General features: G+C 41.6%; 1 protein-coding gene across 3 annotated transcripts in view; it reads left to right on the forward strand.

Annotated features, from left to right (window-relative positions):
* TENM4 (teneurin transmembrane protein 4) overlaps nucleotides 1-15,205 on the forward strand; it is a 953,133-nt gene that overhangs the window by 716,118 nt on the left and 221,810 nt on the right. For all 3 annotated transcript variants that reach the window (XM_053708674.1, XM_053708672.1, XM_053708673.1), the window contains one exon: nucleotides 6,629-6,829. In XM_053708674.1, the coding sequence (XP_053564649.1) occupies nucleotides 6,629-6,829 (201 nt within the window). The remainder of the gene's footprint in view (nucleotides 1-6,628; nucleotides 6,830-15,205) is intronic.

Here is a 15,205-nt window from a genome sequence, read left to right on the forward strand (position 1 = left end):
GGCCCCTAACTCAGTCTGATGGGGCCAGGGAGGTTTTGTCTGAGGGAGAAATTACTGATTCAGGGAACATTTCTCAACAAGCTGAACCTGATGTGATTGCATTTAAATTTAAGTTGGAACATCTCCGCATTCTGCTTAAGGAGGTATTATCCACTCTGGATGATTGTGACAAGTTGGTCATCCCAGAGAAACTATGTAAAATGGACAAGTTCCTAGAGGTCCCGGGGCTCCCAGAAGCTTTTCCTATACCCAAGCGGGTGGCGGACATTGTTAATAAAGAATGGGAAAGGCCCGGTATTCCTTTCGTCCCTCCCCCCATATTTAAAAAATTGTTTCCTATGGTCGACCCCAGAAAGGACTTATGGCAGACAGTCCCCAAGGTCGAGGGAGCGGTTTCCACTTTAAACAAACGCACCACTATACCCATAGAGGATAGTTGTGCTTTCAAAGATCCTATGGATAAAAAATTAGAAGGTTTGCTTAAAAAGATGTTTGTTCAGCAGGGTTACCTTCTACAACCAATTTCATGCATTGTCCCTGTCGCTACAGCCGCATGTTTCTGGTTCGATGAGCTGATAAAGGCGGTCGACAGTGATTCTCCTCCTTATGAGGAGATTAAGGACAGAATCAATGCTCTCAAATTGGCTAATTCTTTCACCCTAGACGCCACTTTGCAATTGGCTAGGTTAGCGGCTAAGAATTCTGGGTTTGCTATTGTGGCGCGCAGAGCGCTTTGGTTGAAATCTTGGTCGGCTGATGCGTCTTCCAAGAACAAGCTACTTAACATTCCTTTCAAGGGGAAAACGCTGTTTGGCCCTGACTTGAAAGAGATTATCTCGGATATCACTGGGGGTAAGGGCCACGCCCTTCCTCAGGATCGGCCTTTCAAGGCAAAAAATAAACCTAATTTTCGTCCCTTTCGTAGAAACGGACCAGCCCAAAGTGCTACGTCCTCTAAGCAAGAGGGTAATACTTCTCAAGCCAAGCCAGCTTGGAGACCAATGCAAGGCTGGAACAAGGGAAAGCAGGCCAAGAAACCTGCCACTGCTACCAAGACAGCATGAAAAGTTGGCCCCCGATCCGGGACCGGATCTGGTGGGGGGCAGACTCTCTCTCTTCGCTCAGGCTTGGGCAAGAGATGTTCTGGATCCTTGGGCGCTAGAAATAGTCTCCCAAGGTTATCTTCTGGAATTCAAGGGACTTCCCCCAAGGGGGAGGTTCCACAGGTCTCAGTTGTCTTCAGACCACATAAAAAGACAGGCATTCTTACATTGTGTAGAAGACCTGTTAAAAATGGGAGTGATTCATCCCGTTCCATTAAGAGAACAAGGGATGGGGTTCTACTCCAATCTGTTTATAGTTCCCAAAAAAGAGGGAACGTTCAGACCAATCTTAGATCTCAAGATCTTAAACAAGTTTCTCAAGGTTCCATCGTTCAAGATGGAAACCATTCGAACTATTCTTCCTTCCATCCAGGAAGGTCAATTCATGACCACGGTGGATTTAAAGGATGCGTATCTACATATTCCTATCCACAAGGAACATCATCGGTTCCTGAGGTTCGCATTCCTGGACAAACATTACCAGTTCGTGGCGCTTCCTTTCGGATTAGCCACTGCTCCAAGGATTTTCACAAAGGTACTAGGGTCCCTTCTAGCTGTGCTAAGACCAAGGGGCATTGCTGTAGTACCTTACTTGGACGACATTCTGATTCAAGCGTCGTCCCTTCCTCAAGCAAAGGCTCACACGGACATTGTCCTGGCCTTTCTCAGATCTCACGGATGGAAAGTGAACGTGGAAAAGAGTTCTCTATCTCCGTCAACAAGGGTTCCCTTCTTGGGAACAATAATAGACTCCTTAGAAATGAGGATTTTTCTGACAGAGGCCAGAAAAACAAAACTTCTAGACTCTTGTCGGATACTCCATTCCGTTCCTCTTCCTTCCATAGCTCAGTGCATGGAAGTGATCGGGTTGATGGTAGCGGCAATGGACATAGTTCCTTTTGCACGCATTCATCTAAGACCATTACAACTGTGCATGCTCAGTCAGTGGAATGGGGACTATACAGACTTGTCTCCGAAGATACAAGTAAATCAGAGGACCAGAGACTCACTCCGTTGGTGGCTGTCCCTGGACAACCTGTCACGAGGGATGACATTCCGCAGACCAGAGTGGGTCATTGTCACGACCGACGCCAGTCTGATGGGCTGGGGCGCGGTCTGGGGATCCCTGAAAGCTCAGGGTCTTTGGTCTCGGGAAGAATCTCTTCTACCGATAAATATTCTGGAACTGAGAGCGATATTCAATGCTCTCAAGGCTTGGCCTCAGCTAGCGAGGGCCAAGTTCATACGGTTTCAATCAGACAACATGACAACTGTTGCGTACATCAACCATCAGGGGGGAACAAGGAGTTCCCTGGCGATGGAAGAAGTGACCAAAATCATTCTATGGGCGGAGTCTCACTCCTGCCACCTGTCTGCTATCCACATCCCAGGAGTGGAAAATTGGGAAGCGGATTTTCTGAGTCGTCAGACATTGCATCCGGGGGAGTGGGAACTCCATCCGGAAATCTTTGCCCAAGTCACTCAGCTGTGGGGCATTCCAGACATGGATCTGATGGCCTCTCGTCAGAACTTCAAAGTTCCTTGCTACGGGTCCAGATCCAGGGATCCCAAGGCGGCTCTAGTGGATGCACTAGTAGCACCTTGGACCTTCAAACTAGCTTATGTGTTCCCGCCGTTTCCTCTCATCCCCAGGCTGGTAGCCAGGATCAATCAGGAGAGGGCGTCGGTGATCTTGATAGCTCCTGCGTGGCCACGCAGGACTTGGTACGCAGATCTGGTGAATATGTCATCGGCTCCTCCTTGGAAGCTACCTTTGAGACGAGACCTTCTTGTTCAGGGTCCGTTCGAACATCCGAATCTGGTTTCACTCCAGCTGACTGCTTGGAGATTGAACGCTTGATCTTATCGAAGCGAGGATTCTCAGATTCTGTTATCGATACTCTTGTTCAGGCCAGAAAGCCTGTAACTAGAAAGATTTACCACAAAATTTGGAAAAAATATATCTGTTGGTGTGAATCTAAAGGATTCCCTTGGGACAAGGTTAAGATTCCTAGGATTCTATCCTTCCTTCAAGAAGGATTGGAAAAAGGATTATCTGCAAGTTCCCTGAAGGGACAGATTTCTGCCTTGTCTGTGTTACTTCACAAAAAGCTGGCCGCTGTGCCAGATGTTCAAGCCTTTGTTCAGGCTCTGGTTAGAATTAAGCCTGTTTACAAACCTTTGACTCCTCCTTGGAGTCTCAATTTAGTTCTTTCAGTTCTTCAGGGGGTTCCGTTTGAACCCTTGCATTCCGTTGATATTAAGTTATTATCTTGGAAAGTTTTGTTTTTAGTTGCAATTTCTTCTGCTAGAAGAGTTTCAGAATTATCTGCTCTGCAGTGTTCTCCTCCTTATCTGGTGTTCCATGCAGATAAGGTGGTTTTACGTACTAAACCTGGTTTTCTTCCAAAAGTTGTTTCTAACAAAAACATTAACCAGGAGATTATCGTACCTTCTCTGTGTCCGAAACCAGTTTCAAAGAAGGAACGTTTGTTGCACAATTTGGATGTTGTTCGCGCTCTAAAATTCTATTTAGATGCTACAAAGGATTTTAGACAAACATCTTCCTTGTTTGTTGTTTATTCTGGTAAAAGGAGAGGTCAAACAGCAACTTCTACCTCTCTCTCTTTTTGGATTAAAAGCATCATCAGATTGGCTTACGAGACTGCCGGACGGCAGCCTCCCGAAAGAATCACAGCTCATTCCACTAGGGCTGTGGCTTCCACATGGGCCTTCAAGAACGAGGCTTCTGTTGATCAGATATGTAGGGCAGCGACTTGGTCTTCACTGCACACTTTTACCAAATTTTACAAGTTTGATACTTTTGCTTCTTCTGAGGCTATTTTTGGGAGAAAGGTTTTGCAAGCCGTGGTGCCTTCCATTTAGGTGACCTGATTTGCTCCCTCCCTTCATCCGTGTCCTAAAGCTTTGGTATTGGTTCCCACAAGTAAGGATGACGCCGTGGACCGGACACACCTATGTTGGAGAAAACAAAAATTATGTTTACCTGATAAATTACTTTCTCCAACGGTGTGTCCGGTCCACGGCCCGCCCTGGTTTTTTTAATCAGGTCTGATAATTTATTTTCTTTAACTACAGTCACCACGGTACCATATGGTTTCTCCTATGCAAATATTCCTCCTTAACGTCGGTCGAATGACTGGGGTAGGCGGAGCCTAGGAGGGATCATGTGACCAGCTTTGCTGGGCTCTTTGCCATTTCCTGTTGGGGAAGAGAATATCCCACAAGAAAGGATGACGCCGTGGACCGGACACACCGTTGGAGAAAGTAATTTATCAGGTAAACATAAATTCTGTTTTTAGATAGGGTTACTGTTTTATTCTTGTGTTATTTACTATTCAGTCCCACCCAACCCCTTCCACAGTGCCACCACATAACGCAATATTTTTTTATTCTCCACAACATCAGATATGGTCCAGTAAACTGCCAATACAACTCTGAAAGTTAAACTTTTAATCCTGTCCAGAAAAAAAAACTAGTGCCCAGGATCAGGCTAGAGAGTAGAAGATTAAAGAAGCCATTGTATCAGACATCTTTTGAAAGGATCTCATTTCATGATGAAAAATAGCTATAGGATTATGATAAATGGGGAGGTATGTCATAAACATTCCCCTTTTTTTTTTTTTACTAATCCACAGCTTCAGAGCTGAGGCAGCAGAATAGCTGCGGTTGTCTCTCATGGAGACCTTTTTAAGAACCTGTCTCTTTTCCCATCGACCTTCAGAGCACATGATTAATTGCAGAGCAATAGCGGCTTGTCAGCTAGTTGATGGTCTTTGCTCAGTATGTTCATCCCATCTGCTGGGAGCATAGGATGCTGTTAGCCTGCACCTTACCCCTTCCACCCCTATTACTGCTAAATAAGGGCTGTGGTTGTGTGAAGGCCACCAAAGGTTATATCATCTAATTGTGAAGCTTTAGCTAATCTTCTGTTTGGGACTTGCTGGTGGCAAATCTGCATTCTCCAAAGTTTGTGACTTTGATGATCCTTTTGCACATGCAGTGAATGCAATTGTTTATAACAGAAATATGTCTGTTTGTTGTAATGTATTTGTGATTAAAGTTAATTTAAAAAAAAAAAGAAGTTATGATTATATTTTGGCAAATGGAACATCACATTAACTTGTATTAATAAGATTATTTTATGTTCCAGTCTTGCTGAATGTTACAGAAATATCAGATAACATTTTATACTGAATGTTTTAGAATTCTGCTTTCTTGTACCAGGATTAAACATTAGAAAAATATAAAATAACATAGTACAATTCTGGGAGTAATATCAGCCTTATTACAGAATATGATGGTAATAAAAAGGCTGCAGTTGAATACAATTATATGGTTATATTAGCCATGTAGTGGTTGATTGACATAAAGCTGCATAAAGGGGCAGCAAACAGCCAATCACTATGGTTTTACATGTAGGAGGTCACCATAGCCACCGAGTTGCCTTGGAGATAATATAGCTGCAGTATCCTTGCTTGTATGTTAACATAACGTAGTTGCTGAGGGTGCCTCTTTCCATGTAGCTGGCCTCTATTCTTTAAACTATTTTTCTTTTCTTCCCTGTCACAGCTGTACCACCCACCAGGGCCGGTTCTATTGGGGTTCTATGCAGCTACAAAGGCATGTGTAGCACCCCCGTTGGAAGCGCATGCACTGCCAAGAAGCTACATTTATTAATTGTTCTGTGTCTTTCAACTTTTTCACATACTTAGTTTGCCTCCTTTATTAGCCGCCATCGTTAGCTCTAGAACCGCCACTCCACCCGCATTATTGACTGTAATGGTAGAGAGCTTGTGCGCCAGCTGCTGTTATACAGGATCGTACTACCATTTTAGTGTGGGTGGTATAGCCACATCATAGAAGAAAGAGAAATGTGTTTAAAGATAGGTGGCTGGCTAAATGGAAGACTGAATTAACTGCTAAAATAAAAACACTTATAGACTGCTTATTGTATAGGTACATTACAAACAGGTATATCCATATGCAGTAATGCATAAACTATTTTATTCTGTCCCTTAAAGGTTTATATTGGTAAAAATTTGCTGTTTGCTGCCCCTTTATGCCGCTTTATGTCAATCAACCACTACATGGCTAATATAATCATATAATTTTATTACCATTATATTCTGTAATAAGGCTGATATTACTCCCAGAATTGTACTATGTTATTTTATATTTTTCTAATGTTTAATCATGGTACAAGAAAGCAGAATTCTAAAACATTCAGTATAAAATGTTATCCAATACTGTGTGGTATTACTCCCAGGATTGTTGTACATGTCAAATATTTATTTCATAAGGAAAGTCATCAGTCACTGGGGAATATGTCACAAACAGTCATACCCATGTCAAATTCCAAATAAGATAGAAATCTATGTGTGTTAAAAAAATGTCTTTATTATAAATCTGATATCATCCATGCTGTTTTCTTTAACTTGGCATTATTTATTTACTTTTGCCTATGTCATATTTGCTCACCAGATTTGTGATCTTAATTTCAGTGGACTGCATGGACCCAACTTGCTCTGGACGTGGGGTGTGTGTTCGAGGGGAGTGTCATTGTGCAGTCGGCTGGGGTGGTCCAAGCTGTGAGAATCCCAGAGCTACCTGCTTAGATCAGTGCTCTGGACATGGGACCTTCCAGGCAGACACTGGTGTTTGCACTTGTGACTCCAACTGGACTGGCCATGACTGCTCTATAGGTGAGCATATCCTCTGCAGTCTCTTCACTGTAAGAGGAAAAAAGTATTTGAAACAACTTTGTGTGTATATTTCTGAGTTTGTGTTACTGTGTTTTTTGCATGTGTGTATGTTTTTGATTGTGTATGTTTGTGAGAGTGTTTGATGTTTGTGTATGTGTATGTGAGTGTGTTTGTACATCTGTGTATGTTTGTGAGGGATTTATGAGTGCTTGTTAGTTTTTGTGTATTTGTAAATATCAATGTTTGCGAGTGTGTGAGTGTATGTTAGTGTATTTGTGAGTGCGTGTTAGCGTGTGTGTATGTTTGTGAGAGTATATGTGCATGATTGTTTAAGTCTGCATGTAAACACTAACACGCATGTATTGGGTACTTGTAAAGCGCGGCTAATCACCCGTAAAGGTCTCGGCGCTGCTCATTTTATCAACCTCGGAAGGAAGAAAGGCTGAGTGGACCTCGCCGGGGATCGAACCTGCAACCCTCGGGTTGCTACTTAGCTCAGCCACAGTGCATTAGCATGCTGAGCTATCTGTCCAGTCTGAGTGTATGTGTGTTTATGTTTGAGTGTGTATGCGTGATTGAGTGTGTGTGTATCTTGAGTGTGTATGTTTGTGAGCGTGGGTGTTTCAGTATATGTGTATTTGAGTGTGAGTGTGAAATCATTGGTGCCATTTCATTAAAATTCAAATTTAAGAATTAAGTATTTATTCAGCTTTATCGCTGATCTTATTAATATTAGTTGTTTTTTTGTCACTAAATATCAGGCTTTTTCCCCACTCAGCCTTTTTAAAGATAATTTGACAACTAGAAAAACATTTTTATTTTCAGTCCCAAAGGGAATAAAACGTTTTATGAGGGTGCACGTCAACTCATTTAAAGAAATGTTAATTTCAGTTTTGACCAGCAATATTTTTTCAATACACATGTATCAGCAAATGTGCTTCTAGTAAAAGGTACAAATGTTTCAGTGATTTTATTCTTTTATTCTGTATGACATACAAGAACATACAGTCATATCTAGCATGCATTGATACCTTACATGTCACTGAAGATTATGCACAAAATGTATTGCAAAAATGCTATGATGTACATGTAAATATTGACTAGTGTGTCCCTTTAAGTCAAACATGGCAGCCTGCATAAGAACGGGAGTCTTGTCACAAGTCATTATTAATAGGATGACAGTCACTCACTACATTGACCCAGAAGCCACAACATTGTATATTCATCTAAGTAGAACCTTTCCAGTTGACTAAGCAGATTTTAAATATGATACTGCCCGTATTATTATATAGCGATTGATGGATATACTCCAGTTGCTAGTCGCACCCATGTGCTGGCATTCCGCACGCGTGTCTAATGTATCTTTTCCAGACGTTGTCATATCTCATTGATCAAGCAATACTTGTGATAATGCAGAGTATCCCCGGGCTTGTTTGTCTCCAGACTTTTGTAGAATAAGAATAATACTCATGTTAAATTCATGCTCTGCCTAAAGCCACGCGCATGCACACACATATATACACACACACACACATGCTCACACATACACACGCTCACACACACACACACACACATATACACACACACATGCTCACACACACACACACATGCTCACACACACATGCGCTCACACACACACACACATACACGTGTTTGTGGGGAAAACATTGTACACAGCTTTCTCTTTAAACCTTTAATTTAAGGGGTGTGAAAATGTCCAGAGGAAACACAGAAGGCCAGTGAGATCTCACACAGAAGCTGTACTTATTATATGCACAAAATAAATACGATTCTTCTAACCTCAGTCTAATAAGGCTACAAGGCTGTCTTATTTCAGAGAACTGGAAATGAAAAGACTGCATGGGAAGAAAATATCCTTATACTGTAACCAGACACACTGACATAGACACTATTTTTATGTACAGTAATAAATTAATTCTGGTACAAATATTTGCTATATAACCCTAACTTTAAAGGTTGCATAAATCAGCGTTATGTGTAAGGTTAATGGAATCTATAGCTTTCAACACCATGTGTGATATAAGCATGATGGCTTATAAAGTCTGGCTTGTCTCCAGGATAATATCATATCTATGCAACGACATTATGTTGCTTCTTAATTTATTTATTTTAAATGCGGGTTTAACCCCAAAGCATTGTAGCTTATTTTTAACAGCCATGGGGTTAAGCTTTTATTGTTGTTATTATTATTGTTATTTTAAGATACAAATAATACCCAGTGCATAGTTTCAATAAAATGAAACTAAAAAATTGCTATAAGGCTTCCCCATTCCTACAAAGCAAGAAAGTAAATTTTTTACTCCTAGAACACATAGGGGCTGTCAGGCTCGCCGGAAACAGGAGTTAAGAAGCAGCAGTCTTAAGACCACTTCTCCTTAACTTATCCGCCACCTCGGAAACGGCAAACAGCAATCAGCTTGATCGGATACGATCGGGTTAATTGACACCCCTGTTTGGCCGCGAATCTGCAGGGGGCGGCATTGCTCGCACTATGATAAATCGGCCCCATATTCTCTATCTTACTCCACTAAATACTTACACTCACCCTCTTTATTCACCCTGTTAATTCAACACTTTAGTTGTGAGTTCAATATAAAAGACAGAGCAGGGTATTCCGTATCATGTCAGAGGTCACTCTCTGAGCCACTGATTGGATGATACACATTTAGAGCTAGATTTTTTTTTTTTTTTTTTTTTTAACGCTCGCCAGTTCATTTTAATCTCAATTTTGCAGTATAATTTAATAATGGGACTGTATACACCCATTTTCATATAACTGCATGTAATAGACATTACTATAAAGAATATGCACAGATAGTGATACTGTTATAAAGAATATGCACAGATAGTGATATTGGTATAAAACCTTTTAAAAACTTACTTAGAAGCTCCCAGTTTAGCACTGTTGATGAGGTTAGGCTGGGACACCCACTGAAAGGGGATGGGAAAGCAGAAACAGGCAGACACCCCCTTCCCTGCATATGAAAAGGCCCATTACACAACCAGGAACCTGTAGACATCAGTATACAAGACCCATTACCCAACCAGGAACCTGTAGACATCAGTATACAAGACCCATTACACAACCAGGAGCCTGTAAACATCAGTATACAAGACCCATTACACAACCAGGATCCTGTAGACATCAGTATACAAGACCCATTACACAATCAGGAGCCTGTAGACATCAGTATATAAGACCCATTACACAACCAGGAGCCTGTAAACATCAGTATACAAGACCCATTACACAACCAGGAGCCTGTAGACATCAGTATACAAGACCCATTACACAACCAGGAGCCTGTAGACATCAGTATACAAGACCCATTACACAACCAGGAGCCTGTAGACATCAGTATACAAGACCCATTACACAACCAGGAGCCTGTAAACATCAGTATACAAGACCCATTACACAACCAGGAGCCTGTAGACATCAGTATACAAGACCCATTACACAACCAGGAGCCTGTAGACATCAGTATACAAGACCCATTACACAACCAGGAGCCTGTAGACATCAGTATACAAGACCCATTACACAACCAGGAGCCTGTAGACATCAGTATACAAGACCCATTACACAACCAGGAGCCTGTAAACATCAGTATACAAGACCCATTACACAACCAGGAGCCTGTAGACATCAGTATACAAGACCCATTACACAACCAGGAGTCTGTAAACATCAGTATACAAGAAATTACACATCCAGGAGCCTGTAAACATCAGTATACAAGACCCATTACACAACCAGGAGTCTGTAAACATCAGTATACAAGAAATTACACAACCAGGAGCCTGTAGACATCAGTATACAAGACCCATTACACAACCAGGAGCCTGTAAACATCAGTATACAAAAAATTACACAACCAGGAGCCTGTAGACATCAGTATACAAGACCCATTACACAACCAGGAGCCTGTAGACATCAGTATACAAGACCCATTACACAACCAGGAGCCTGTAGACATCAGTATACAAGACCCATTACACAACCAGGAGCCTGTAGACATCAGTATACAAGACCCATTACACAACCAGGAGCCTGTAGACATCAGTATACAAGACCCATTACACAACCAGGAGCCTGTAGACATCAGTATACAAGACCCATTACACAACCAGGAGCCTGTAGACATCAGTATACAAGACCCATTACACAACCAGGAGTCTGTAGACATCAGTATACAAGACCCATTACACAACCAGGAGCCTGTAGACATCAGTATACAAGACCCATTACACAACCAGGAGCCTGTAGACATCAGTATACAAGACCCATTACACAACCAGGAGCCTGTAAACATCAGTATACAAGACCCATTACACAACCAGGAGCCTGTAGACATCAGTATACAAGACCCATTACACAACCAGGAGCCTGTAGACATCAGTATACAAGACCCATTACACAACCAGGAGCCTGTAAACATCAGTATACAAGACCCATTACACAACCAGGAGCCTGTAGACATCAGTATACAAGACCCATTACACAACCAGGAGCCTGTAGACATCAGTATACAAGACCCATTACACAACCAGGAGTCTGTAAACATCAGTATACAAGAAATTACACAACCAGGAGCCTGTAAACATCAGTATACAAGACCCATTACACAACCAGGAGTCTGTAAACATCAGTATACAAGAAATTACACAACCAGGAGCCTGTAGACATCAGTATACAAGACTTATTACACAACCAGGAGCCTGTAAACATCAGTATACAAGAAATTACACAACCAGGAGCCTGTAGACATCAGTATACAAGACCCATTACACAACCAGGAGCCTGTAGACATCAGTATACAAGACCCATTACACAACCAGGAGCCTGTAGACATCAGTATACAAGACCCATTACACAACCAGGAGCCTGTAGACATCAGTATACAAGACCCATTACACAACCAGGAGCCTGTAAACATCAGTATACAAGACCCATTACACAACCAGGAGCCTGTAGACATCAGTATACAAGACCCATTACACAACCAGGAGCCTGTAAACATCAGTATACAAGACCCATTACACAACCAGGAGCCTGTAAACATCAGTATACAAGACCCATTACACAACCAGGAACCTGTAGACATCAGTATACAAGACCCATTACACAACCAGGAGCCTGTAGACATCAGTATACAAGACCCATTACACAACCAGGAGCCTGTAGACATCAGTATACAAGACCCATTACACAACCAGGAGCCTGTAAACATCAGTATACAAGACCCATTACACAACCAGTAGGCTGTAGACATCAGTATACAAGACCCATTACACAACCAGGAGCCTGTAAACATCAGTATACAAGACCCATTACACAACCAGGAGCCTGTAGACATCAGTATACAAGACCCATTACACAACCAGGAGCCTGTAGACATCAGTATACAAGACCCATTACACAACCAGGAGCCTGTAAACATCAGTATACAAGACCCATTACACAACCAGGAGCATGTAGACATCAGTATACAAGACCCATTACACAACCAGGAGCCTGTAGACATCAGTATACAAGACCCATTACACAACCAGGAGTCTGTAAACATCAGTATACAAGAAATTACACAACCAGGAGCCTGTAAACATCAGTATACAAGACCCATTACACAACCAGGAGTCTGTAAACATCAGTATACAAGAAATTACACAACCAGGAGCCTGTAGACATCAGTATACAAGACTTATTACACAACCAGGAGCCTGTAAACATCAGTATACAAGAAATTACACAACCAGGAGCCTGTAGACATCAGTATACAAGACCCATTACACAACCAGGAGCCTGTAGACATCAGTATACAAGACCCATTACACAACCAGGAGCCTGTAGACATCAGTATACAAGACCCATTACACAACCAGGAGCCTGTAAACATCAGTATACAAGACCCATTACACAACCAGGAGCCTGTAGACATCAGTATACAAGAACCATTACACAACCAGGAGCCTGTAAACATCAGTATACAAGACCCATTACACAACCAGGAGCCTGTAAACATCAGTATACAAGACCCATTACACAACCAGGAACCTGTAGACATCAGTATACAAGACCCATTACACAACCAGGAGCCTGTAGACATCAGTATACAAGACCCATTACACAACCAGGAGCCTGTAGACATCAGTATACAAGACCCATTACACAACCAGGAGCCTGTAGACATCAGTATACAAGACCCATTACACAACCAGTAGCCTGTAGACATCAGTATACAAGACCCATTACACAACCAGGAGCCTGTAAACATCAGTATACAAGACCCATTACACAACCAGGAGCCTGTAGACATCAGTATACAAGACCCATTACACAACCAGGAGCCTGTAAACATCAGTATACAAGACCCATTACAAAACCAGGAGCCTGTAAACATCAGTATACAAGACCCATTACACAACCAGGAACCTGTAGACATCAGTATACAAGACCCATTACACAACCAGGAGCCTGTAGACATCAGTATACAAGACCCATTACACAACCAGGAGCCTGTAGACATCAGTATACAAGACCCATTACACAACCAGTAGCCTGTAGACATCAGTATACAAGACCCATTACACAACCAGGAGCCTGTAGACATCAGTATACAAGACCCATTACACAACCAGGAGCCTGTAGACATCAGTATACAAGACCCATTACACAACCAGGAGCCTGTAGACATCAGTATACAAGACCCATTACACAACCAGGAGCCTGTAGACATCAGTATACATCTAAAACTTTGAGGCTTGGTTAGGAGTCTGAAAATCATCACAATGTTATTTAAAAATGATGTTACCATGTCTGATGTTACCATATTTCAATAAAAACTTATTTCTTTCATGTAATTAGCAAGAGTCCATGAGCTAGTGACGTATGGGATATACATTCCTACCAGGAGGGGCAAAGTTTTCCAAACCTCAAAATGCCTATAAATACACCCCTCACCACACCCACAATTCAGTTTTACAAACTTTGCCTCCGATGGAGGTGGTGAAGTAAGTTTGTGCTAGATTCTACGTTGATATGCGCTCCGCAGCAAGTTGGGGCCCGGTTTTCCTCTCAGCGTGCAGTGAATGTCAGAGGGATGTGAGGAGTATTGCCTATTTGAATGCAGTGATCTCCTTCTAAGGGGTCTATTTCATAGGTTCTCTGTTATCAGTCGTAGAGATTCATCTCTTACCTCCCTTTTCAGATCGACGATATACTCTTATATATACCATTACCTCTACTGATTCTCGTTTCAGTACTGGTTTGGCTATCTACTATATGTAGATGAGTGTCCTGGGGTAAATAAGTCTTATTTTTTGTGACACTCCTAGCTATGGTTGGGCACTTTGTTTATAAAGTTCTAAATATATGTATTCAAACATTTATTTGCCTTGACTCAGAATGTTCAACTTTCCTTATTTTTCAGACAGTCAGTTTCATATTTGGGATAATGCATTTTAATTTAACATTTTTCTTACCTTAAAATTTGACTTTTTCCCTGTGGGCTGTTAGGCTCGCGGGGGCTGAAAATGCTTCATTTTATTGCGTCATTCTTGGCGCGTACTTTTTTGGCGCAAAAATTCTATTTCCGTTTCCGGCGTCATACGTGTCGCCGGAAGTTGCGTCACTTTTTGACGTTATTTTGCGCCAAAAATGTCGGCGTTCCGGATGTGGCGTCATTTTTGGCGCCAAAAAAAGCATTTAGGCGACAAATAATGTGGGCGTCTTATTTGGCGCGAAAAAATATGGGCGTCACTCTTGTCTCCACATTATTTAAGTCTCATTTTTTATTGCTTCTGGTTGCTAGAAGCTTGTTCTTTGGCATTTTTTCCCATTCCTGAAACTGTCATTTAAGGAATTTGATCAATTTTGCTTTATATATATGTTTTTTTTTTTCTCTTACATATTGCAAGATGTCTCACGTTGCATCTGAGTCAGAAGATACTACAGGAAAATCGCTGTCAAGTGCTGAATCTACCAAAGCTAAGTGTATCTGCTGTAAACTTTTGGTAGCTATTCCTCCAGCTGTTGTTTGTATTGATTGTCATGACAAACTTGTTAAAGCAGATAATATTTCCTTTAGTAAAGTACCATTGCCTGTTGCAGTTCCTTCAACATCTAAGGTGCAGAATGTTCCTGATAATATAAGAGATTTTGTTTCTGAATCCATAAAGAAGGCTATGTCTGTTATTTCTCCTTCTAGTAAACATAAAAAATCTTTTAAAACTTCTCTCCCTACAGATGAATTTTTAACTGAACATCATCATTCTGATTCTGATGATTCCTCTGGTTCAGAGGATTCTGTCTCAGAGGTTGATGCTGATAAATCTTCATATTTATTTAAAATG

The sequence above is a fragment of the Bombina bombina genome, chromosome 3 (genome assembly GCF_027579735.1).
Source record: "Bombina bombina isolate aBomBom1 chromosome 3, aBomBom1.pri, whole genome shotgun sequence".
NCBI classification, from domain to species: domain Eukaryota; kingdom Metazoa; phylum Chordata; class Amphibia; order Anura; family Bombinatoridae; genus Bombina; species Bombina bombina.